Source organism: Panthera tigris, chromosome B3, assembly GCF_018350195.1.
Source record: "Panthera tigris isolate Pti1 chromosome B3, P.tigris_Pti1_mat1.1, whole genome shotgun sequence".
In the NCBI taxonomy this organism is placed as follows: Eukaryota; Metazoa; Chordata; class Mammalia; order Carnivora; family Felidae; genus Panthera; species Panthera tigris.
This window is the reverse complement of record NC_056665.1, coordinates 115,038,473-115,063,481: the sequence shown is the minus strand read 5'-3', so window position 1 is coordinate 115,063,481 and position 25,009 is coordinate 115,038,473. Positions and strand designations below refer to the sequence as shown.

Sequence of the window (25,009 nt, the reverse complement as noted above, 5' to 3'; positions counted from 1 at the left end):
GCCCAAGCGACTTTTCTGGGGCTCTCCGGAGCAGAGCGACCCAGGGACGCTGCCTTCAGCCCCTGGGTGTGCTCCTCCAATACTAGCAATTTCTTTTGCACGTTCACTACGAACCAGGTCACTGGGCTAAGTTCCTCACGTGCACCATCTTGTTAAACCTTCGCACCCAATCTAGGAGGTAGATGCTATCATCTCCATTTTGCAGATGAGGACACTGAGGCTCAGAGGTTCCAGAGCTAGCAAGCGGCAGGGCTGGGATTAAAAGCTAGGTCAGGCTGCCCTCAGAGCCTCTGCTCTCACCCCCAGCTCCCGCCCCCACCTCCCCGATGCCTCTCACTAATGCTCCCTTCTCCTGCAGGCACTGTCTGCTTGGAAGCTATGGGTTCTCCCGCCCCGAGTTCGAAGGCGGTGCCCCGGGCCCAACAGCCTCTACTCCTGCTCATGTCACCCCCAGCTGGGCCTGCTCCCCCGCTTTCCCGGACTCACCGCTGGTCTTGTCTCCCTTGGCCTTCCTCAGGCAAGCAAAACTGGCCTGCTCACACAAGGGACCACCTTCAAACACTCTGGGGTCCTCCTCATGGAGGGGACAGCATTCTGGCCTGGGAATCCTGAGGCTGGGTCCAAATGCCAGCAATGATGCCACCCCACGTGGGCCCTCTGACCTCGAGCAAAGTGCTATTCCTCTCTAGGCTCGTCTAGACTCCTCGACTGCAAAATGGGTTGAGGACGCACACACACAGAGACCTGCTTACATTCGTACGCAGACACACACACACACACACACACACACACAGAGGGACACATGTACGGACATGCATACATGCATGCACACGCACAGACCATGTACACACATAGGGAGACAGGCACACACTCAGACATGCACACAGACACCTGCACACACACACACACACACACACACACAGACATGCTCGCAGGGACACTCACGGACATGCCTATGCATGACACACGCAGAGACACGCACGCGGACACAGGCACCCCAGCCATACTTTCAACCAGGCAGCGCATTCAGGGGTCAGCGGCGGCCGCAGAGCTCTCGGGCCTCTCTGTCCCACTTCCGGGGTGGGGAGCTCAGGGGGAGGGTCGAAGGTGTTGGGTGAGGAAGGATGGCAGCTGCACTCTAGGGGCCTCCCTGGGCACAGCTGTGAAGGTAACTTGAAACTAAAGCCTGTTCTCAGCTGAGTCCGGCTTGAGGAGGAGCAGTGCTCCCTAAATACCACAATCCAGGTGACAGTTTTCCTGGGTGCTTCCCTCAGGTCCCGTGTATCGGCCGGGGATGGCAGACACCTGGGGCCTGGCAAGGCTTCAGAGAAAGGCTAGGAAGCCCCTCTCCGCTCTGTGGCCAAGAGGTCACCACACTCGGCCTCCCCTTGGCATCTGTGTGCTGGGTAGACCAGAGGGGACTGAGGGCAGAGTCATTACAGATCCCTGTGGGGCCATCCCTCCTCGATCCTTACATGCCCCTAGGTGGGCCTCGGGTCTACGCTAACGCTGGGTGGTCTCTTTCCAAGACTGGTCCTCTGCCTATGCTCCGAAAAATGGGCACAAACCCCACGGGTGTCAAAGCGTGATGTCACCACAGGGGGCAAGCCCCTCGTTCATTCATTCATTCATTCACTCGTCCGACAAGGATCTGATGGCACCGTGCACCGCGCTGGGGGTAGAACCGAGGTGACTCAACCCAGGGCTCCATGGGGGAATCAGAAAAGTCAGCTGCAACACAGTGTGAGAAGTGCTGCTGACCGAGGCAATAATCTGAAGAAGAACAGTAATGTGGAACTTCGATTCAGTTCCTTCATTGTCTCGGGCACCGTGATAAGTGTTTTCACTCACTGTCCCACTGAGTCAGCACAACAGTCCTTTGAGGTAGATACCGTGGTTGTTCCCATTTTACAGATGAAGAAACTAAACTCCAGAGTGGTGGAGTAATTTGTATTTGGTGAAGGAGCCAGTCTGTGGCAGAGGCGGGGTTGGAGCCAGGACATTGCACTGTGTCCTGGGGACCCAGAGTACTATGGGAACACAGAGAGGCGTCCTCAATCAGACAGGAGTGCCCAGAGCCATGAGCTCACTCACCCAGGGTCACACACCCCAGAATGAGGGCCAGAACCAGCTACGGAGGGGGCAGATCCCAAGACAGGGTACTTGGCGGTAATTCATCCACTTCCTGTGCTATCCTTTGGGTTCACCGAGGGTTATGAGCCAGAAAAATCCCTTAAGTTTTCTCCCTGGGCAATCTCAGCTTTTTTCAAAGCTTCCATTTCAAGCAAATCGGTGTCACCCAGGTTGGCATCTTCAGCCCCGACCCTTCGCCTGCACTTAGAGAACCACTGGTCTTTGAGATGCATCCAACTTGACACGTTCAATCCATACCGGTTGTCTTCTCCATCCCCCTCTGCCTGCTCTGTTTGTCCTTCCATGTTGCCCAACTCGGTGAACAGACCCGCCCTCCAGTTGCCCAAAGCAACCTCCATCCCTATATCCACTCGGTCACCAGAACTGCGGCTCTATGTTTCTCAAAACCACTCACTTCCCTTCACTCCCACTGTGCTTTCATTAACTCAAGCCTCTGTCGCCTCCTGCCACAGACTCCTGGGGGGACCTTGCCTCGCTCGTGTGCTATCTTTTTTTCCCACACTGCAGCCAGAATGCATTTTTGAAGCAAAAACCAATCCTATCATTTCTTGGACTGAACCCCTTCCATGGTTCTCTACTGCCCTTATGAAGTTGAGACTCTCCCCTTACCTCCTGTCACCCCCCAGCTCCTGCCACCTTTAAGTACGCATTTCAGTCCCACTAACATCTTTCAGTTCCTCTAGAACCGTTCCTCACCGCTACATCTTCACTCTAGGCTGTAGCTTAGAACACTTCTCCCTCTGCTGACCCCTTGCCTCGGCCATCTCCTACCCATTCCGCAGGTATCGGTTTAGATCAGGGGCTGGCAAACTCATCTGTAAAGAACTAGGTAGTAGATACTTTAGGCTCTGCAGGCCGTGTACAATCTATCATTTATTCCTCTTTTTTGAAAATGACGTCCCTTGAGAAATATAAAAACTATCCTTAGCTCACAAGCCATGCAAAAATAGGCCAGCGACTAGATTGAGCCTGTGGCCCATGGCTGGTTTAGACATCGCTTCCTTCACAAAGTTTTCCGAGGCTGTCTGCCCCTGAGCTAATTTAAGTGCCCCTACATATGTTCCTACAACACTCTGCACTTGTTCTATCATGACAGAGATGATTAGGTTTCCACCAGAAAACCTAATCCACATTCTCCTCCTCTTCCGGGGCGCTCTTAGACTTCCTTACTATTGGGTGTGGTCTGGTGACAGTTCCAGCCACTACGGGGTATGAGAGGTAACGTGTGTCACTTCCTGGACTGGAGCATAACCCCCCCACCCCCCCATGAGCACTGTTCCATGCTTTACTCCATCTGGTTTACTGAGAATGGAAACAACCGCCATGGTGACCTTGGAAGCCACCTAATAAAGAAGGAAGAGTCATTCTTAGCCAAGATAGATCTCAGAGTGACTGCACAGTACAGTCTCCATTCCTGTTCCTCCCCTTGCACTCACAGGCACGCACACACACACACACACACACACACGCACACACCATGACCTGGAATCATGCTGAAGTATTACAAAGGCAAGATGAACAAATTTCTCCTGTGTTGGGCCACTACATGTGTGGGTCTGCTTGTCACTGCAGCCTGGCCTCTCCTAATACCCTCTCCTAGCGCTTACCACAATGCACATAAACACTTTAAGATCTATGTCCTCGGTAGGCTGTGGAAGGACAGGGACCTTATCTGTCAACTGTACCAGGCATCCAGCATAAAGCGTAACACACTCTTCATAAGCAGTTGAATAAATGAGTACCTGGGATCTCGTCTATCGAAGGAGCCCGTGGTCCCTGTGCCTGGGTGGGGCACGTACTGGAAGGCCAGGAACACCCGAGTGAGCACTCACCTTCTTTGCTAACACCCAGGCAGCCCTTCAGCTCAGGCAGTGAGATGACCTTGTCCTTGTTCAGGTCACAGTAGTCAGTGAAACGCCGGGCACACTTCTTGGGCTTGGCTTTCTTCTTCACGTAACGCTTGAAGGGCTTCATCTCCCGCTTGTTAATGTCATTGCTGCTGTTGCTGTCCAACTGGCTGAAGTACCAGTGCACCACTCGCTCCTCCAGCGTGTGGCTGGGATCTGGTTCTGAAAACCTGGGCCACAGGCAGACACCCCCCACCCCCACCCCAGACAGCACCACTCAGGATCCTGCAGGAACCAATGGCCCCACTGCACGTCTCTCCCACGTGGGCAATGCCAGGGTGGTCGTGCTGAGCTGCCAGCAGTCAGGTAGCGAAGGCTCTTTCAAGCCAAAGACCTCCCAGCCCCACTCAGCCTGCAGCAGAATCAAGCCAGCCTCTCCAGCTAGACTCTCGAGACCGGATAATTTATTTCTCAGGGGTCCCCGAGTGGGTCACCCTTCTTACGTGAACCTTCCTCACCCTCTACCACAGGCAGGAATGTTCTTGCATAAGATGGGGGCTCAAGATATATTGAATGGATTTCATTCACCTGAGTAAACCACAGCTGGGATCCACGTTGTCCTCCTGGCCTAGGGTTCATCGCCAGACAAGCTGCGGTTCACATGTGAACGTGAACGTGTACACTCACTCAATCAACGTGACTACGGGAAAGGGCGATCTGAGCACGCACACACGCCCAACACCAGGCCAGGTCCCGGGAGGCATTGCCCCGGGCCTCAAACTGCTCAATGTCTTGGTAAGACTGAGCCAAATACGTTGAGATCAGCCAGTGACAATTCAGCGTGAGGTTCCCAGGGCCTGTCACTGTCGGGCAACAAGTGCAGTAGGAATCGAGAGAAGAAAACAATTGTGATGGACACAAACAGAGCAAGTCTAAAACTGGCGAGTCCCAGACCTACTAGGGGTGAGTCTCTCCATGGAGAGGTTGTAAGTCTGGAGGTCTGGGATGGACCTAGGAAACCACATGTATGCTAGAACCCCGGGGGATTGTGCTTAAAAGTACCAGACTATAGCAACCAAGAAGGCTTCCTCGTGTCAAGGTGCACAGTAGTGACCACGTCTAACACAGCCCACGTATGCACAGTACTGCATCTGGCAAGAAGAAACTATATCTTGCGAGAAAAATATTCACGGCACTTGCCAACACCTTGGGGTTCTTCTCTGGGGTTTGCCAAGTTTTCCAGAAGGGAGGGGACCATCTCTGACCCCACCCCTATGAACGAGCCAGCAAACTCTTTCCCTTTCCCATCCCCAAGTGCCCTCGATGTTTAGGGAAAAAGAAGTTTCATTACCAAAAAAAAGCCAGCATCCCTGCTAAATGCCCATTCCTAATTAAGTGGATTGCAGTCTTGGGCAGCCCCCCTCCCTCCCCCCGGGCACCCTGGGCTGATTCCAAGGCAGCACAGATGGTGGATCTGCCAGCAGGATGTCTTCTGGACAGGTTTAATGCAGGGAGTACCTGGGCAAGGTGTGAGGGACCATCAGCCCCTGGTTCTTTGGGAATCTGCCTGGTCTGTCATGGAAAGCAGGCTCAGAAGGTCCTTCAAACAGGAATGGAGTTATTTGTCGTAGAGCTCAGATTTTTGTTTCTGCCAGTACGTGGTATTTTGGCGTGTCAGAGCTCCCTCTATTTCACCCGTAACATTCACTCTCAAGCCTGCAGGGTATACCAGGTGAGCAGCAGAAAATTCTCTATCAAGATGCTTGTGGCACAGGAGGGAGGGTGGTCAGCTCCCTCTCTGAGCACCCTGCCTACCTGTGTTTCCCTGAACGCGAGGGAGGGCGTGGGCTGCAGAGGACAGCCAGGAAGAGCCCCAAGGGAGGTACTCCAGTGGGGACTCTCCCTTTGGACCCCTCCTGCCAGAGGCCATAAGAGCCCCATGGCGGCAAAGGCAGATCTTTCTCTAACCTTTAGGCTCAGCATAGCGTCATGTCTACCTAGAGGCTGGAATAATAAAGCCTCAGTCGCTGAGCTGGGAAGGGATGAGGTCATCCCGCCCAGCCGCCCTGCCAGCAGAGGCCCACTGCCTCCGACACGTGTTGCTGGGGCTCCAGCCTGTCCGGTTCTCAGCAGCTCCACCAATGGAGCTCCCGCACCGTCCTTTGGGCTGGTCTTCTTCCGACTTTACAACCTCTGGGAGTTTCTTCCCATGCAGAGAGACCATCACTTGGCTTTGCTCCCTTTTCCTTCCTTTCCTTCTGACTCTCCCTCCCTCCCCTGTCTCCTTTTGTCCGCTTGGTCCTGCCCTCCTCACTCCCAGCAGCGTCTCACAGCCATGACCACTGGCCTGACCTGGCCCTGGAGACTCCGAGGATTACTTCCTTCTCCTGGGAGAAGTCTTCTGAGGCCCCTCCGAGTGGTGCTTCTTCTCTGCCGCACCCTCAGCCTGTCCAGGTCCTGCCTCTTCCCCCTTCCTCCCCCTTCCTCTGCCCTCCACGTAGGGCTCCCTGCTTCTGAACTCCTTTGACTTCCAGAAACCCACCGTCCCACCTCCACTCCTGACAACAGAGCCCAGCTCTACCTGTGACGCTGGCAGCACTAGGGGCCTACTTTGGAACCCAATACTTAGCGCAGGCCAAGCTCTAAGTACATTTAAAGCAAGAATTTCTTAGCCTTGAGGGCTCATGGACCCTTCTGAGAACCTAAACAAAGCTATAGTCTTCTCTGGAAAAGCGCACAGGCACATAGCACTGTGCTGACTTCCAGGGTTTAATGGACTCCCTAAACCTCATCTAAGCTCATGGACTCAGGTAAAGAACGCTTGATCTACAGGGAAGGATCTCCAGCCCTGGCCCCAGAACACTGTTTAACCATGAGCCTTCTGGAAGAAGATGGGGTGAGAAAAAGGACGGTAGCTAGAGGGGTTTAGGGATAGTTTCCATGTTTCCAACAAAACATAATAAAAAACTGCAGAAGGCATTCAGCTTAAAACTCTGAAAATCAGGTTCTGAGTTTGCAACAATCTTAAGTCTCTGCCATACTTCATACAAGATCGAGTCAGGATTGAGCTGTGTCAGGAGTCCGGGTTTAGTCACACCAGCAGCAGGCACGCATGTGCAAAAGAGCCAAGAGGCCTCGGTTGGCTCAGGAGAAGCTGAGATTTTCCCAGGGGAATGCCCGATGGGCGGGGCCAAAGGGCCTCCCGCAGAATTTCCAGGAATCTCTCAAGCAGTTTTATTAGAGCCCTTTCCATCACAGTGAGACTCCCCAAAACTTACCCCTGCCCTCAAAGCCATACCCCCCCTGATCCCTCCAGCTCCTGCGGCCTTCTAGAAGTATCCTTTAAAAACACTGGGAACTTGCCCTCCCAGCTCTAGGCTTCCTTCCGCTGGCATCAGACCTCCAACCTTTCTCTCACATGTGTACACACAACCCCTGCTGGAGACTGGGACTGTTGGGATTCAAATCTGCTCATCTGTTCCTTAAATGACCTAACAGCGCTGGTCCATGCCATGGGCCTCCCTACAGGTGAGGTTCCACTCTACTAAAAGGGCTCACTGGGTGTGTAGAGTTATCCAAGTGTCCCTGGAGATGGTGTGGCAGGTCACACCCAAATGATAATGAATTCTAGATTTTGGAAAAACAAATCCAAAGACTGGTGTCCGCTCTGTCTCTGGGCTGTTTTGGTGGCTGTCCTGTTGACTTTGACCTCCAGGGATGACGAAACACACTAGAGCTGGGTGCCTCCCTGGCCACACTGACTGTTCTCCCAAATTCAGAGGTGACAGGTGCTGCCCTTCTCCTGCAACACTTTCAGTTTTGCTTCTGCATCCTCACTCTGCCAGGCCTTGGCTGCAATGCACAGCTGGAGAGCCAGCCCATTTGCCACAAGAAAACTTGCTTTGGCCAGGATCTTGGGCCTTGTTCTGCTGTCCCAAGCAGTTTTAAAGAAGGTGAGGCGGGACGGCCTGGAAGCACTGGCCAAGCCAAGCAGACCAACGGAGCCCCATCTGGAGTGGGGTCCGAGCCCGGCCAGCTGTGCAGGGGGGTGGGGCTGGGAAACGCCGAGTCAGCCATATTCCACACTTTGCCTTACAAGGCCATCAACAAGTAACCACTCGAGGCAGGAAGGAGGAAGCCACAGTACAGATGGTCTCTCCGTGGGGGACCGCATGAGGGGCCAGAAGGCTCACGCAGCCCATCCCACCTCCCCGGAAAGTTCACGTTCTCTGGGGCGAGATGGAAAAAGGAGAGGGCTCCCCTGCTTGAGAAGACTGCCAGCTGGGATCTCAGAACTTTTCCTTTGGGTCTGATGAATGCTAATGGGTGCCATGGGAGGGCTGGTCTCAGGAGGAGCTCACCTCCTAGAGCCCTGGAAGGAAGGAGCATGAGGATAATTCAATCATCCTGCAAACTTTCATTGAGAACTGCTGTCCTCAAATGATACTTACAGGCTGCCCCTCCCATGTACTAACCACGGATGTTTCTATGGACACCCTATTCTACTTTGCCTATTCTTAGATTTGGGCAGGACCGCTCCCCCCCCGCCCCCCCACAAAATGAGGCTGGAAGCCCAGAAAAGGAAGCAGACATCTCCCTCTATGCCATGTCCGATCACTAATAAGTCTTCAAATCTGATTACTTTCAATGCTAAAGCTTCAGAAAACCATCCCTTCCCTCATAGCTGTAGTGGGGCTCCCCCTCTCCTATCGCTCGGATGATGGCTAGAATGCTCCCAGCCCATCTTGCTCTCTTCCCATCCAGCTTCCCCATGGCCTTCGGGATGATTCTTCAAAAATGCTCATGGGGCACCTGGGTGGCTCAGTCGGTTAAGCGTCTGACTTTGGCTCAGGTCATAACCTCACCATTTGTGAGTTTGAGCCCCATGTCAGGCTCTGTGCTGACAGCTCAGAGCCTGGAGCCTGCTTCAGATTCTGCGTCTCCCTCTCTCTCTGCCCTTCCCCCACTTGTACTCTCTCTCTCTCTCAAAAATAAATAAACATTAAAAAAAAAAAAAAAAAAAGCTCACCTAATCATGGGTATCGTCCTGCACTTGGCGTGAATCACAAGGCCTGGCATGATCTGGTCTCTGCCCCAATCCACAGCCCCACCTTCTGCCTGCCTCCCAGATTTAAGGCACATTTCTTACAACTCCTTGCACAGGCCCTGCCTCATTACGCCGAGGGCCTCTTTGCCCTGGTCCATCTAGGTTGAGGCATTACCCCTTTGTCCATGAAGATGTAACTCAGGTGAAGTATCTATCATCTCATATATAAAGCCTTCCCTCACGTGCCCTCCTGCCCCTGAAGCCCCCCAGCACTCTCTCTGCCTCTATTACCCCACTGACCTCATAGTGCAATCCTGTGATTCTATACCCCTTCTCTCAATCAGATCGGAAGCCCCTCCAGGCAGCGACCATGACTTCGTCCCCGGAACCCGACCCAGAGCTTATACCAGGGAAGGATAGAAATGTAAGAGTTGGTGCGAAGCCAGAATCTGTAGGCCTGACAGGTGTTAGGTTGCAGGGGGGGGGAGACATGACTTCTTTGTCCCTTCTTCCCACTGGCCCCAGCTGATGTCCAGCTTTAATTGCCAGACCCTGAGAGGATGTAGGAGGGATCAGATGTGCCTTCCCTGACTTTAGTCTTCCGTGCCTACGATCCCAATTCTGCCCGAATTCAGAGCAGAGGCCAAAACCCAGCCTGGATTCCTGAATTCTCTTCAACAGCCCTACTCTAGCTGTGCTCCCCAGGCTCCAGCTGCCCCATGCCTTTGCTCTTTTATCATAGAAGAGTGCCTGGCCAGGGTCTCTCCACATGGGGTCCCAAGTCTCTTGGGCCCATCCAGGGTGCTGTAGGGACAAAGAAGGACCGGGGTGAATTTGATGGCTAGATTTGGCCTCTTGGTCTTTCAGTAGTTGGTGAGCCCTCTGATGTGCGGGGTAAGGATCAAGAGGCCTTATCAAGACATGTCTCTCTGTATCACATAGGGATCTATCCATCTATCTACCCATCCTTCTAGCTGTTTATTCATTCAGCAAATATTTATTGCACCTCTCCTATGTGCCAAGGATTATTTTGAGTTCTAGGAACACAGCAGGGAAGAAGACAGATAATGCTCCTTCTCCATAGAACTTAAATTTTCATTAAGTAGGGTAAGCCAGACAATAAATAAACAAGCCAGCAAAATACCAGCTAGGGTAAGTGCCTGGCTGAGAAATTAAAAAGAGGTGTGGCGACAGAGGGTGACTGGCAGCCCCTTTAGATGGGTTGGTTGCTAAGAAGTTGACATTTAAATGGACAGTCGGGACCAATCACAGGAGGATGGGGCCTCATATTCCAGGCTGCAGCAGCAGCTGGCATGGAGGTCCTGGGGCAGGCAGGAACCTGGAGGGTTCTTCAAGGCCTGTTTGAGGGACTGAGAAGGACCAGCAGCTGGGACATGGCCAGTGAGACCCTCCTTGCAGGGCCAGTTCAGGTGGGGGCTACAGCTTAAAACCTGGAGAACCTGCTACCCCTGGCCGTGGCCTCCTCATGTAAATGCTGCTCTTTCTTCCTGCATTCCCCAATTCCTGCCACACCCCCCGGCCCCCAACTCTCCTCCCGGATTTCTAAACTATGTCTTGGTTCATGTGGTGTGTCTTTTGATTACAAGTCCAGCCTCCAGGTAACACAGTTACCAAATGCATTTCAAACTTTTCATTCTCATCAACACCAAACCCAGTTTTGGCATAATATGAGCTTAACATGAAAAATGTGTTTAGGAAAGAATCCTTTTTTAATCTTCTCCCCACTCTAAATTACACCTAAAAAAGAGGGTTTTTAAAAAGAAAAAGAAAAATCTCTTCCCTAAGGATACGTTGGTATTAAAAACTGGTATTAAAAACATTGTAAACTTCTTAGTTTTTATTTTCTGTAAAGATCCCTGCAACCTGTGATTTGAAGGCAAGGCATCAGTCCTGATGTTGCCTGGCCAGGGGGACCTACCTGTGCTTTTGACCTCCATGGACCCCTCACCCACTGGCCCAGGACCGAGCCGGATCTGGTACTTTCCTGGCACCCTCAGTCTGCCTGGGGCCGAGGCAAGGCCATGCTCGGAAGCTGGGCTGGGCTCCCAAGGAAGCAAGTGGGACAAATTTGAAGTCTTGTCTTCTCAGGAGTGCGGAGAAAGCACCAGGCAGGCTCCCTAAGTGGCTGGTCAGAGCCAGCAGCCCCAGGTGGTTGTGGATGGGAAACACTCAGACCTGGAAGTTTTAAGCCCATGTCCCTCCTGTTTACTTTTTCCATTTTCTTCTTCTTCTTCTTCTTTTTTTTTTTAATGTTTATTTGTTTTTGAGAGAGAGAGAAACAGAGCGTGAGCATGGGAGGGGCAGAGAGGGAGGGAGACACAGAATCTGAAGCAGGCTCCAGGCTCTGAGCTGTCAGCACAGAGCCTGACACGGGGCTCGAACTCACAAAGCACGAGATGATGACTTGAGCTGAAGTCGGACGCTTAACCGACTGAGCCACCCAGGTGCCTCTCCATTTTCTTCTAATAAATATCTCATCCCAATTTTTGCATGAAACGACAGGCATTTTTCATATTCCGAGCATGAGTAACAAAGGCAATAAATACTGAATATGCTTCCACAAACTCCCCTGCCCCCTCTTCTTGGAGAAATGGATACAGTCCTCTCTATTTTAAATGCCCAGTCGCTGAGCACCGTCGACTGCCTCCAAGCTGTTCCCATCTCCCAGCCTATCAGACCCTGTCTCCATCTTCTCAGACTCAGTGCTGTGACCTCCTGGGGAGGCCTGATGTTATCCACAGGGTGTGCAAACCCAGAAACCAGCCTGAGAGCTCACATGGGGCTGCTGAGAGGAAGTGCACCAGACCAGCACCTTCCAAGAGTGGCAACCAGGAGGCAACCTCTGCGTTCACTTGGACGTGACCTAAAACTGGGTCTTCCGGACAGCCACCCTCGCCTGCCACAGGATGCAGCACCCCTGAGCTTGCGGTCCTGGTTCCCTACGCTAGACACATACCCTGTGCTCCTGCGGATCGCCGGCAAGGCGGCTATGCAGGGGCCTCTCCCCAGGCCTGGAGCCTGGACCTGCCACCGTGGTGGCACTCCTTGCCTTGCTGATGATGGCTCTGTCTCTGGGCAGATGCGGAGGAACTGGGCCTCAGAGCTCAGAGACAGGTGCCCGTCCCTGCCAACATGGGTACTTCCTCCACTGCTGTAGGAGCCCGACGCCGCCCTCCCCAACACACACCCCTTCTGTGCCTCCCCTCTGGCTTCCTGGTCCCTGGCCGTCTCTTCTGTCTCATCTGTCGCTGCTCTCCTCTCCTCCTCACCCCCTCCAGCCCAGCCCAGCTATACTGGACAATGGGTGTGCCCTTTCTTGGAGCCACAGTGTTCTTTCCCTTTTCCTGGGGTGGTTTTCCTTCTTTCACTGGCTAAGTCCTACTTGTCTTTCAAAACTCAGCTCAGCTATCACCTCCTCCAGGAAGCCTTTCTGATTCCTCCGGACTGAGTTAGCAGACCCTTTTCTGTTCTTCCACCTTATTCTGGCACTGACCACGCAATTTGCAAGTGTTTGCTACAGCCCAGTATCCCCACTAAGCTGCATACTTTGCAGACATGAACATGCCTCACATCCCTGGGTTCCTAGTCCTTAGACCAGCTTCAACAGGTGCTAAATGTGTGGATGGGTGGATGGATACATGCGTGCGTGTGTGCTCCCACCACTGACCCAATGGGCCCAACTAGTGAGGCCTGGGATGCTGGTCACTGGGGAGTGTGTGCATTTGAGCCTCATGTCAGGACTGCCTCAGCCAGCGTATCAGCTGCTGAATTAAGTTGGATTTGGATATGGCGATGTCCAATCCCACTGCCCAGAGCCCTTGGGGTTCTCAGGAAGCCAAAAAAGGCACATGATTCCTGCCTTCTTAGAAGAGAAGAAAAATCACCAAGTGCTGTGTACTCCCTCCCTGCCCTCACTGCCCGGTTACATGCCCCTCCCCCTTCCTGCTAGTCAGGACTCTCACCCCAGTGCATCCACTCCTGAGGCTAAGGCACTGGAAGTCTCTAGACATCCCTAAACTTGCCTGTAATCAGGTAACTAAAAGGCAGAGAAAAGCAATTCCCAAAGAACAGGGAGGGGAGAGGGTGGGAAGACTTTTGGCAGAAGGCAGGACCAGTCCTTGCCCTACCCAACCCGTAGCCCCTCTCCCAGCCTCCTGAAGCATCCGGAAAGTCAGGCACCCACATCCCCGGCTGGGCCTGCATCCCGCTCACGTTCTCACCTCCCACCTCCAGTAGGCGCTGCTGAGTTAATGGCCTGCACCATGTCGGTGGTGAGGGCATCCAGGAGGCTGGTGATAAATTCCATTTTCTTCCCTTCTGGACACCCTGAAAGATAAAGTGAGATTTGAGGGCAGATCCCAGGGCCGCTGTGATGCCCCCCCCCCCCCCGGCTCCATCCTACAGAAGGGGAAGCCAGAGGAGGGAGCTGCTTCTGCACCACGAGAGTTGGAAGAACAGAAAGAGGTGACGGGACCAGCAAGGGGCAGCCTCTCCTCCCACCTGGCAGCTCCCTGTCCTTGAAGGGATCGTCCACCTCTGCACTCTTGGCCCTGGCGTCGCTCTCACAGCTGGGCATCACGTAGCTGGGAGGAGAGAGACACGGGGGCGGGTAAGGAGGGGCTGGGAACTGGAGCCACTGCCAGCCGAAGCCACCCTGTTGTCACTAAGCCTAGAACTCCCGGGGCCAGCAGCAGAATGGCGCCTGTGCTGTCCAGCAGCCACCCGGCAATCCCAGTACCAATGTTTCCAGAGGCGTGTTCAGGCATGGCATGGCAACCACTCAAGCAGAGCGGCGCCTCAGTCACCTGAGGTCTGCACGCAGGATCTTTGGGATCCGCAGAACCTAGGGACTTGGGGCGATAACCTTCTCGCCGGTAAACTGGAGTTCGGAGAGGTTACCTCCTTTTTCGAGGTCACCCAGCGAAGAAGGGACAGAATTGTTACCAGAATCCGGGACCCAGGTCTTTCTACCAGGACCGAATCTGCCCAGGAGCAGAAATGTTCTCCTCGTGCCTTGATTCCCGCCGGGCCGGGCCGGTAAAGGAGGGAAACACAAGCCTAGCCTAACAGGGAGCTGGGTCTCCTACCCCAGGGTCTCCCTAAGGGCAGGATGGGCTTGGGGGCGGGGGGCAGAGAGGGCTTACCGTGTGGAGGTCCCGGGCAGTGGGCGCCCTGTGTCGACTAACACACACCAGCAGTAGCCAGTGGACTGGTGGCACTGCACTGGCTTGTAGAGGCCCCCGGGGGCGCACTCAGGGATGACGATGCCCTCCCGGGGATTCTGCCTGGCCTCTTCCAGGGCACTCTGCCTCTCCTGGTCACACGAATGGACCTTCTCTGTAAGAGAAGATGCAGCCTTTGGGGGCTCTCCCTCCCGTGGCTTCTCACCACTGCTTTTGGGGTAAGGATCCAGCCCGGTCCCCAAGGAACTGATGGCTGGTGAATCACCACGGAGAGTTGTGGCTCCCACACCGGCCCACGGTGGCAGGGGCTGGCTGCAGCCTCTCCACGGCCAGGGCTCATTAGCATTCACACCCAGTAGGTTCTACCGCGGCGCAACCAGCCGGCCCTGGACGGCAGGTCTGTTCCTCATCCGAATGGCAGTTTGCCCCCCGGGGGTGGAATTTCCCTGACTGTTTTCAGAGTGGCTCCTGCTGATGCACTGTCTCCTGGCTCCTGGAGGTGCAGGAGCCTGGCCCCTGGGAGCTGACAAGCTGACGCAGGAACGCCTGTGTGTGCGGATGCTCTCCCGAGCCCAGACACAGCAGGACAGCGCCCCGGCCGCCAGCCTCAGAGAAGCGATGCTCAGTGCCCAAGAGGAGCAGAGACAGGGCCCATCCCCACTCCTTCCCAGGCTCCAACAGGAGGCTGGACAGGCCTGAGCCGATGACACAACACTGCCCCATCCAGCAGGAGAGAGAAACACCCACAGGAAGCGGCTGCCCTCAGTAGCCTCGGGCAATGCGCGAAGGCGGCCTTACAGCCAAACCCGGAGTCCCAGAACCAGGCCCAGGCTGTGTGCGGTGCCCCTCGCCAGGCAAGGCCGGCTTGGGGGAGGCCTCAGCCCCACAAGGCCCCTGGCCTGAAAATCCCACCTAACGGTTTACCTGCCTGACTTCCCTTTCCTGTTGTGTTGTTGCTGCTGTGTTTTCTTTTGTCTTTTAATTATTAAAAATAAATAGCACTGGGTTTCCTTTCTTGGTATAAAGAAAATTTTGAAAACCCCATGATCCCACCAAAGGTAAACACTACCTTTCCTAGACCTTTTCTTTTGCACATACAACATGAAAATACATATGCACACACCTACTTCGTTGTTTGGGTTTTTTTTTTTTTTTTTTTTTTTTTTTTTACAATAAAAGAGATCACGTCATAAACAAATACTATTATTTCCTCTTGTCTATTTATTTACTTTATTATTTCTTTAACGAACACGAGTCTATAGCTTTCCTCTTGAAGATGACAAGAATGGTCTTGAGCGACCCATGAAGTTTCACAGTGTATTATAAAAATACCATTCTTAGAGGGGCCATGGAGTGGCTCAGCCGCTTGGGTGACTCACTCTTGATATCTGCTCCGGTCATGATCTCACCGTTCTTGGGTTCAAGCCCTGCACCGGGCTCCACGCTGATGGCGTGGAGCCTGCTTGGGATTCTCTCCCTCTGCCCCTCCCTCACCCGTGCGCATGTGCTCTCTCTCTCTCTCTCTCTCTCTAAATAAATAAATAAACATTTAAAAAAATTAAAAAAATACCATTCTTAGAGCCAGGAAGTAGGTACCAGCAACCTGGAGATTCATGCTGCTCAGTGAACAGCACAAATGGTCAAATTAACAGCAACTCAACTCTAAAGGAGTCAAACCTCTGAATTAATGGCTCTGTGAACAATCGACAAATGAGCAGTACAGATGCTTGAACGAAGCAGGTGGACACAGAGATGCGAAGCAGCCCAAAGCAGTCTTCGAGAAAAGTCACACAACGGGGAAAAGATTCTTTGTCTCACTCCTAGGAGAAACGCTGAAAAGCAATAGCCTACTGAGTCTCATTGCAGGGAGAGGGGGATGTTTCCTTAGGGGCATAAAAATATCTAAGGGTCAGGAGGCAGCTATGCTGAGCACATTCATTATTAAACTATAACTCTGATTTTGGAGAATGAAAAAGAATACTACTGTTTTCATAATGTAAACACACACACACACACACACACACACACAACTAAACAGGATCTCCTCGGCTGGAGGAACAGAAGTTTAAAACAGTTGACAGACTTTAGACTAGGGATTCTAAACCTGATTAGAACTACCACCAGGACAGCCTCTAGAGGCAGCTTAAGTAAGAGACATAAACTGATTGGTTTATCATGGACATAAAGCTGGCTTGAAGACCCAGATTTTTGGCTTTGGCCCTGGCTGGGATGGAGCCATGGCCCCTTTTAGGGATTACACAAGAGTTTCTCAATACCTCCCCCAACCCCAATTTGGTTACCTTATTTCCCGACCTCATATTTCATGCCACGGGAAAGGCGACAGAGAAGCAAAAACCAAAGAAAAACAGCTTTTTTACTGGCACCACGTTCGTGTAACAACCTCTGACAGAGGCTTTAAATTAAGGTCCTCCGGGCCAACATTCTAAAGCCATAAATCAGATGGAAAGGGAGAGGTGCAAAGAGAGTGGGGGGCAGAGCGAATGATAACCTGACTTCACACCGTCGGGGATCCTGGAACTGCAGAAATGTGGAGAGAAGCCATCTAAGAAGGTGGGACCCCGTGGTTTGGGGGCCGTCGGGAGACTTCTGGAAGCCCTTGAAGGCTGTTCTGAAATGTTTCCAGCCGGTTCCCATAGAGGCTGCACTGAGTGGTATGGAGAATAGAAACCATACAAGTGATGAAGCTCGTTAATTTGGAAAAAACAGGGACGAGCGTGGAATTAGAGAGAAGGCCAAATGTAGGGTTTATTGCTTGTTTGCTTATTTATGACAGGCCCTGAAAATTCCAGATGCTCCTCTAAGAAAAAGACAGGAGAGGTTTATAATAAATCACTAACCCTCTGTGAAGAGTACCCAGGGAATTTGTCTTCCAACAGAGAGAAAATCTCCCTTAAAACCATCTTTATGCTAACAGTCAAAGCAAATATTCATTGAGTATATGTGCCAGGTGACAAGACAGCTTGCTTAATCTCCTGTGTGAGGTGGGCACCATTATTTTATGCCCATTTTGTAGACAAAGATGCTGAGCTTTGGAGGGATTCATGAATTTTCCCAAGTGCGCTCAGCCAGAGGGAAGAGAGCTGGGACCCCAGTCAAGGGCTTCTGACAGTCAAGCCTGTGTCTTGCGAAATTTTATACAGAGGTTACTGCCTCTAATCGGTTACCCTGGGAGAAAAATGCATTTCTTTTTAGTGTGAACCTCTTCCGGGTCAGTCACTTTGCAGACTACCCCAAATCTGCTGCATTTAAAACCAAGTGTGTAAAATCACATCCTTGCACATGGACACAGCACAGCCTCTTCTGAACCTCTGATTGTTCTCGGCCTAAATACACTGCACATCTTGCATCCGAGGATTTTTGCCCACTTTGCTCTGGAACTGAAAACTTAAAGCCAAATTGGCCACTCGCCTGCCATCACAGAACAGCAAAATGAATACTAAGAGCTCGCACTCTATCTGAGTGTTCAGCATGTGCCAAGCTTGATACTGGGCACTTGACTTGTATTAACTCACTTCAAACTCATCACAAACCTGAAGACAGGGGTCACTATGACCCTCACCGAGCAGAAAAGGACCCAGGAACACAGGCGGACTGCATGGTTTCCTCAAGGTCATCCAACTGGAAAATGGCAGAGCTGGGGATCCAGCCCAGGGAGTCTGCCCCCGGGGCTATGCTGTCCACTCTTCTTCAATACCATCTCTCACTGCCACATGCTCATCTAATTTTTATTCTAACCCATATTTTTATTTTCCTTGGTGCGGCAGGTGGTTAGAAAATGGTTCCAGTGAATCGCACCTCTCTGTATCTGTGCCCTCTTGCAGACCCCTCCACGCTGACTCTGATTTGCTTTGACGAATGGAAAGGGCAGGGGTGACAGTGTGTGACTTCCAGGCCTAGGCCTTAAGGGGCCTTGCAGTTTCAACTTTCACCTTCCTGGAAGCTGCCCTGAGGCTACCATGTAAGGAAGCCAGTCCAGCCCACTGGAGGATGAAAAGCATATGAAAGAAAACAGGACTGACGCAGTCCCCAGCCAGCACCAACTGCCAGATGTGTGACCTTGATCATCGAGGCCGCTCCCGCCCCATGGACCCTTCAGCTGGATGAGTCCAGGAGTGCGTTCAGACAGAGCCAGTCAAGGAACCACCCAGCCAATGCACAGAAACAATCCAGCATCTATTGCTGGAACACCCAGTGTAGAAGTACGTCACACCCTTCAGCCGATCGATCACTATTAGATCGATCAATTGATTATTCTTCCAGTCAGTGCTTTTCCAGCAGTCATGAAAATATGAATCAGTAGGTACCAAGGGACATAAACTCATTCTGTGTCTGAGGACCCAGAAACCAGCCCCATCCTTAGGGCCACTGGCACCCTCTGCCCTTTTGGGTTACCTCCCAAATGAACCTTAAAATTCACCACTCTCAGTCTTCCCAGGTACCAAGAAGTCACCTTGCAGTAATGTAAGGCAAAGGGTCTACTTCAAGGATCTCTTCTTGACCCTCGGTTCAGAGAGGGAGCTCCCCAGAAGGAAACGCCCCCTGCCCTAGAACATTCCGTCTCTGCTTAACGAAGTTCAGGGAAGGATGACAACATCACAAGTTCTGGCCTGATGGTGATGAGAAGGACCAGGTCCATCGGCAAACACTTGCAAGGCGTAATCAGCAGCATAGAGGAGCAGTCAGGGCTGTCCAGGGGACACGCGGATACATGACACATTGTCACACAGTCACGTGCCCCACCCCTACAATCCTACCCCAGGAGGGTACGGAGGAGAGATGAGAGCCAGGTCACTCCCCACCCGGGGATGGGTGCTCTGAGTCTCACAAACCTCTGACTGCCTGAGAGAAGAAATACAACAGAACGGTATCCCGTGGAAGAAATGAGGACACGGTCAGGCCCTTGTCACCAGAAAACACACAGCCCTCTCTGTCACCATGTATACTCGCACCACAGCAAAGCAGGCCTGAAGCAGGGAGGGAGAGGCAGGGAGGGGTAGAGGAGAGGGAAAGACTAGGCTGAACCAGACAAACCTAAACTCTGTCTGCAGGCCCAGGGCATGGGTTCTTTGTGTCCAGCCAAGACAGGATAAGCATGGAGAACCGCTCTGTCTGCTTCGGCTGGCCTCTGCCCCTGTGCTTCTCAATTACTCGTGGTAATGAGGAGCAAAGGAGAGTGCGGACAACCTAAATCCTCGGCTAATCCCCAGTCCTGATTTTAGCCCAGAGTTTATCCTTTTGTCCTGGGAACTTTTTCTCCCTTATCATTTTTTTTTTCTTTTTTTCTTCTTTCCTTTTTTCCTTTTTAAACAAAAATGGCCAACAAACATAAACATTAGAAGATTCAAGTTTCAGGTCCTTGGGCTGGGCTTTCTCTCCGGTTGCTGCCTTCCAGAAGAGGAGCTGCTAAAGAAAGAGACAGACAGCAAAGCTAAGACACTGGGTAACCTGAGTCAGCAGGGATCCGTGAGCCAGTCACATCGTGGACTCTTTGGAGAAAGAGCAGGGGTGACGGAGGCAGTGGGAAGAAGGCAGTGATCAGGGCAGGTCAGTAGCATTCAGGGTTCTACAGAGTCACGGAACCAAGAACAGACCTACATCTACATCTGTATCTGTATCCGGATATCTAGATCTGTCTACATTTAGAGCCACCTATCTATATATGTGTGTATATTCATCCATATATAGATATAGATAGATGTAGATATAGAGAGAGAAAGCGGAAGAGGCAGAGAGGTATTTATTTTAAAGCATTGGCTCACACGATCATGGGGACCTGGCAAGTGTGAAATCCGCAGGGCAGGCTAGAAATTCAAGTAGGAGTAATGGTACAATCTTGAGTCCAAAATCAATAGGTCAGGCCAGGAGGCTGGAAACTCAGGCAGGATGTCTATGCTACAGTCTGGAGGCAAAATCCTTTGTTCAGGAAATCTCAGTTTTTGCTTTTAAGACCTTCAACTGATTGGATGAGGCCCACCCATGTTATGGAGGGTCATCTGCTTTACTTAAAGTCAACTGATTGCAAATGTTCATCTCATCTAAAAAATAACTTTGCAGCAACATCCACACGAGTGTAGGAACTAGTCTACTAGTGTAGAAACTGGGCACTGCAGCCTAGTCACGTTCACCTACAAAATGAACCATCATGAGGTCCATATGAAAAATGAGAGTAAGAAAAAACCCCCAATCTTACAGCAAACCACACCGAGAAGGGCCATGGGCCATAGAAATGTGCACTGGGAAGGTGCCTTGATGAACGATGCAGTATTCGTGGAGAAAGAACCAGAAGCTCTCCTCCCAGGGGAGGTGCAGTTGCTAATTAAGGGCAGCTGCTCAGGCCATCCTGACGGAGGAAGCTGATGGAGTGGAGGGCAGTGTCCTGGGAGAGGACGGGGCTCCTGGAGTCTCGGACCTAACGTGGGATCCTGAGTGACCCACGAGATGAGGGCTCACAGAGAGGATGCAGAGGAGGTCAGGGGCCCCCGTGGACACAGTTTCTCCCAACGTCGTACTGGCTGTGTGCCGGCACCATGTCACGCTATGGAGAGGTCAGAAAAGTTCTGGAAGACATAGCAAGAAGGAAGAACCAGTCCTGAGATCTTAACCTATCCTTACCCCAGGCATTCCTCCATTCCTGGAACTTTCCCTGAGGGCCCCAAGCTTGAGCGCAGTCTCCCTGTGCTGAGTCTAGGACTGAGGATGCCTCCCGTAGCCCTTACCCTTGGGGCTGTGACTTGCCAGCTCTGTACGTTCCCGAGAGCGAGGCCTAATGGCAGCCTTTCTCCCCCCTTCCTCATCCCCACCCCCGGCCCCCAGCTCCTCCTTCGTAGCAGAGCCATGGAGTCTCCATTTAAAGGACACATAAAGAGGATTTCGTCCAGGAGCCCCCGTACTGCTGGAATCCCTGCAATGCACTCTCCAGCCGCGGAATTCTGCTCCAGCCTGACATTGCAGAGACGGGGCCACCCATTGTTGAGTAAATGCCAAACGGTGGGGATGAGACCACAGAGGCTGAGAAGAGAATGCCTGTCCCCTTGACTCATCCTGGAAAATGCTACACTCAACCCTCAGACTATCAAGCATTGGATTTTCTTGGGGGGGAGCAAATCAGCAAGAGGTTACCCGCCTGGAAAGTGAGAGGAACTTATTTATGCTTGGCTGCGAAAGGAACCGTCCCACCAGGCCAAGAACATTAAGGAAAACACTAGCGTGGTGTCGCCTGCAATTATCCTGAAACCCCTTCAAACACCGCACGCCCACCTAGCCTCTTATCAAAAATGAATGAAATGCTGAACGATAACCCAAAATAACAAACCGTGCTGTGAAAAACAACCTTTCTTCAATCACAACATGAAATTCCAGAGGCGGAAGAAATCGCGTGGCTCCTGCCTCGGGCTTCTCTGAGTCAGCGTGTGAGGGTGGGAGTCGCGTGCGCTGCTGAGGAGGGGACCGCAGACACGAGAGGAGGGGCAGGTGGGCCCAGGTCCGAAGGCACTGACCTTCCTGGTGTTGAAGGGCCAGAGATGTGGTCTCCGGGGGAGGAGATGCCGCTGGAGCCCATACTCTTCAGGAGAGATTTATGGAACGTCATGGAACAGGCCCTTTTTTGTTGACTCGGCCACACAGCGTTTTAGCACCTATGGTTTCAAGCCAACTATGTGAAGAAGTTATTTTTTTTACTTGTAGACTTCGCACTTTTTCACAGGAAGGGCCAAGCAGCCCCCGGGGGACCAGTCTTCCAAGCATCGTGTGCTGGGTTGGCTCCACCCTTCCACCGTGGACCCTTGCATCACACCCCACACTGACCTGCCATGTGGCCATCGCCAGTTCCCGAGTCTGAGTCATCCAGGGACCTAAGCACCCTCTGGAGGGGAGGGGGACGCGCAGAACTATCGCCCAGGGCTCCCGTCAGAACAGAGGACAGACCAGAGGCCTAGAAAAGGACAAGCCCAGAGGAGAGGCCCAGGCGAGAAGCAGCAGACTCACTGACAAACAGAATTGAGTCAAACCCCTAAAACCATGTTCAGGTGTGTATCAAGTAGAGGTGGGAGTGGGGAGAACAGAAACCAAATAGGCACAAATTTAAAATAGTCACCTCTTCCACTGGAATGGGTGCCCCCATCTCTTTAATCTAAAGGCCATTTTCCTCAGGGAGTGGGCGGCCAAAGAAAGTAAAAATGATATCATCACCCAATCTTAACCTGCAGAGGGACTTTGGACCCCTTCTCTGGAGGAGGGCACCCCTTCTGAGGGACTCACTGGCCAAGAGATGCTCTTCAGCTCTGGCCCATTAGAAGTGACGGTGGCATTAATCCTCAGCGGGACAGCCGTTCCCAAATGCCAGAGGGAACACAGGGCAGTCAGAGGAGCCAGTGTGGGGACACCCGGGCTTCTTGGCAAGGCTGAAAGCGAGAGCAAGGGCCTAGAACTCCCATCCTGCACACGTCACCAGGGCCTGGCACGTAGAAGGCTCCGTCGCCATTTCATGGGAGTCAACAACGGCTGTAACAGATGCAGTGCAGCATGGTGGCCAAGGGCATGGGCTCTGGGGTCAGATGGACCAGCCTCTACCACGTGTTATCTCTGTGACCTTGGGCAGTTTCCTTCAGCTCTCTAAGTCCCAGCTTCCTTACCTGGGAAAATAGGGTAACGATAGCGATCTCACAGGGTCACTGTGAGGCTGTGATGAAATAGTGTATGTCAAGCATCTCACCTGGTCCCAGAGTCAGCTGATAAATGACCTAAGGTCTTAGCTGGTGTAAGGGAGCAGTGTCCTCAGACAATGTGGAGGGAACCTGGGCTTCCTGACCCATCCTCGTGAATAACTAGTCTCTGCAGTTAGCCTTCAGGGATGGATCAAGGGTGGGTAGTGGGCACAGTCTTCCCCAATGCAGGCAATAAAGGGGCACGCTGGCTGTAGGCAAACTAAAAAATATAATAATAGAACTAAGAATCAGTCTGCCTTTTATGATCGCCATCCCAGCAACTCAAAACAGTATCAGTGATGGAACATTTCCCTCCACTGGAGTGGAGGGCACCACTGCCCCCCTCCCTCTGGGACCCCATCGCTCGACAGTCGGCTCCTTCCTTAGACACCCCTTGTATTTCTTCCCCTTAGCACCAGGCAGAGGCCTTGGCACACAGCAGTTGTTGATGGGCCTGTGACCCTGAACAAGGCCCTCAACCAGCCTGAGCTCCTTTCTGTCATTTAAAATGAAGCGGGGGGGTGGGGCGCCTGGGTGGCTCAGTCAGTGAAGTGGCTGACTTTGTCTCGGGTCATGATCTCACGGTTCATGAGTTCGAGCCCCACACTGGGCTCTGTGCTGACAGCTCAGAGCCTGGAGCCTGCTTCGGATTCTTTCTCTGTCCCTTCCCCATTCACATTCTGTCTCTCTCTCTCTCTCTCTCTCTCTCTCTCTCTCTCAAAAATAAATAAACATTAAAAAGTAATAATAAAAAGATATGCTCTCTTGGCCCACAATTTTATAATTAGGCAACATCGGGTGCAGGTCCCCACAGCTCAGCTGCCTGATCAACATTCAGTCTCCCATGTCCCAGTGAACCCAAGCACCAGGAAGGGGTTAAGTGAGAGGCACCCAGTGAACCCAAGCACCAGGAAGGGGTTAAGTGAGGGGCACTGTTGGGGCTTTCAGGTTCTCCTTTGCACCACTCAGCCCCCTCAGGGTCACACTGCATTGCCTGACCTGCTGTGGCTCAGAGGCCCCATCTCCAGAACAAAAGCAACCGTGCCCGTCCCACATGCCTGACACTGGCTGAGGGCACCTACTCACGCGGGCGTTTGCAGTAGGCTCTGTAAATAGGGCGTGTTGCTGGGATGAAATGTCGTGGGTGAGGACGTGTAAGGGAAAATTACAAACCAGCCAGCCTGTCTAAATAATTTCTCTCTGTGGAACCCAAAATGGCCAGGCATGGCTCACCATTGTCGGAAGCAGTGACCTCTGCCTTCCCACGCAGAAGAAACTGAGGAGTGGAGGAAAACAAGATATAAATTCTACGGAAGATATTTCTTCGAGGATGGATTGTCCCAATATAGCATATAGGCACTTTTTTTTTTTTTTTTTAACTTTTCCCCCAAAGCATCACTGACTCATATCCCTTCAAATTTTAGAAAAGGCCCCATCTCTACTGCCTCATGCCATTCCGGGAGCTCATACGACCCTTCCACCAAAAAGAATGTGAAATGCTTCCCAGTGGTTTTGCAATGACATGTACTGAGAAGGGGCAAGCTGTCTTCTTTCTAGTTTTGCTCAGTAACATCATTGACCTTGATCTGACAAGCTCTGTCCTTTAAGGGCAAGAGCTAGCAAATCAAACTTCAGGCGAGACAGGAAGGAGGGAGCCCACGCCAGGGGGGGGGGGGGTTGGGGAGTGGTGATGGGAGAGATAGCTTTTGTCAAATAAAGTATCATAACTTCACCCTTCATCTCCCAAAACACTAATGCATGAGTGTGCTTATAAGATATGTACCCTGACTTCTTCCAAAGCCATTTTACAAATAAACACAGACTGAGGATCCTCAGACAGGGAAGAGATGGTATTTGACTTCTAGTAAACTGGAAGGAGCCAATTACAATACCTCAGCAGGACCTCTGGGTTCAGGTTTTCAGCAGCAGAGGCCAAAAGGAAAACGCTGGGGCGCATGGTTTTGCTATCAACACCAAAAAGCATACAGACTCACCTGCAGAAAAAACCTTTGCTGTTCGAGCAAGTCCCAGATA

General features: G+C 52.2%; 1 protein-coding gene across 3 annotated transcripts in view; it reads right to left on the bottom strand.

Moving 5' to 3' along the window:
• The window catches only part of SMOC1 (SPARC related modular calcium binding 1), a 154,663-nt gene that overhangs the window by 2,456 nt on the left and 127,198 nt on the right, over nt 1-25,009 (bottom strand). For all 3 annotated transcript variants that reach the window (XM_042990004.1, XM_042990005.1, XM_042990006.1), the window contains exons 8-11: nt 14,214-14,406; nt 13,570-13,652; nt 13,290-13,395; nt 3,987-4,231 (exon numbers count right to left, since the gene is read on the bottom strand). In XM_042990004.1, coding sequence (XP_042845938.1) covers nt 3,987-4,231; nt 13,290-13,395; nt 13,570-13,652; nt 14,214-14,406 — 627 coding nt within the window. The remainder of the gene's footprint in view (nt 1-3,986; nt 4,232-13,289; nt 13,396-13,569; nt 13,653-14,213; nt 14,407-25,009) is intronic.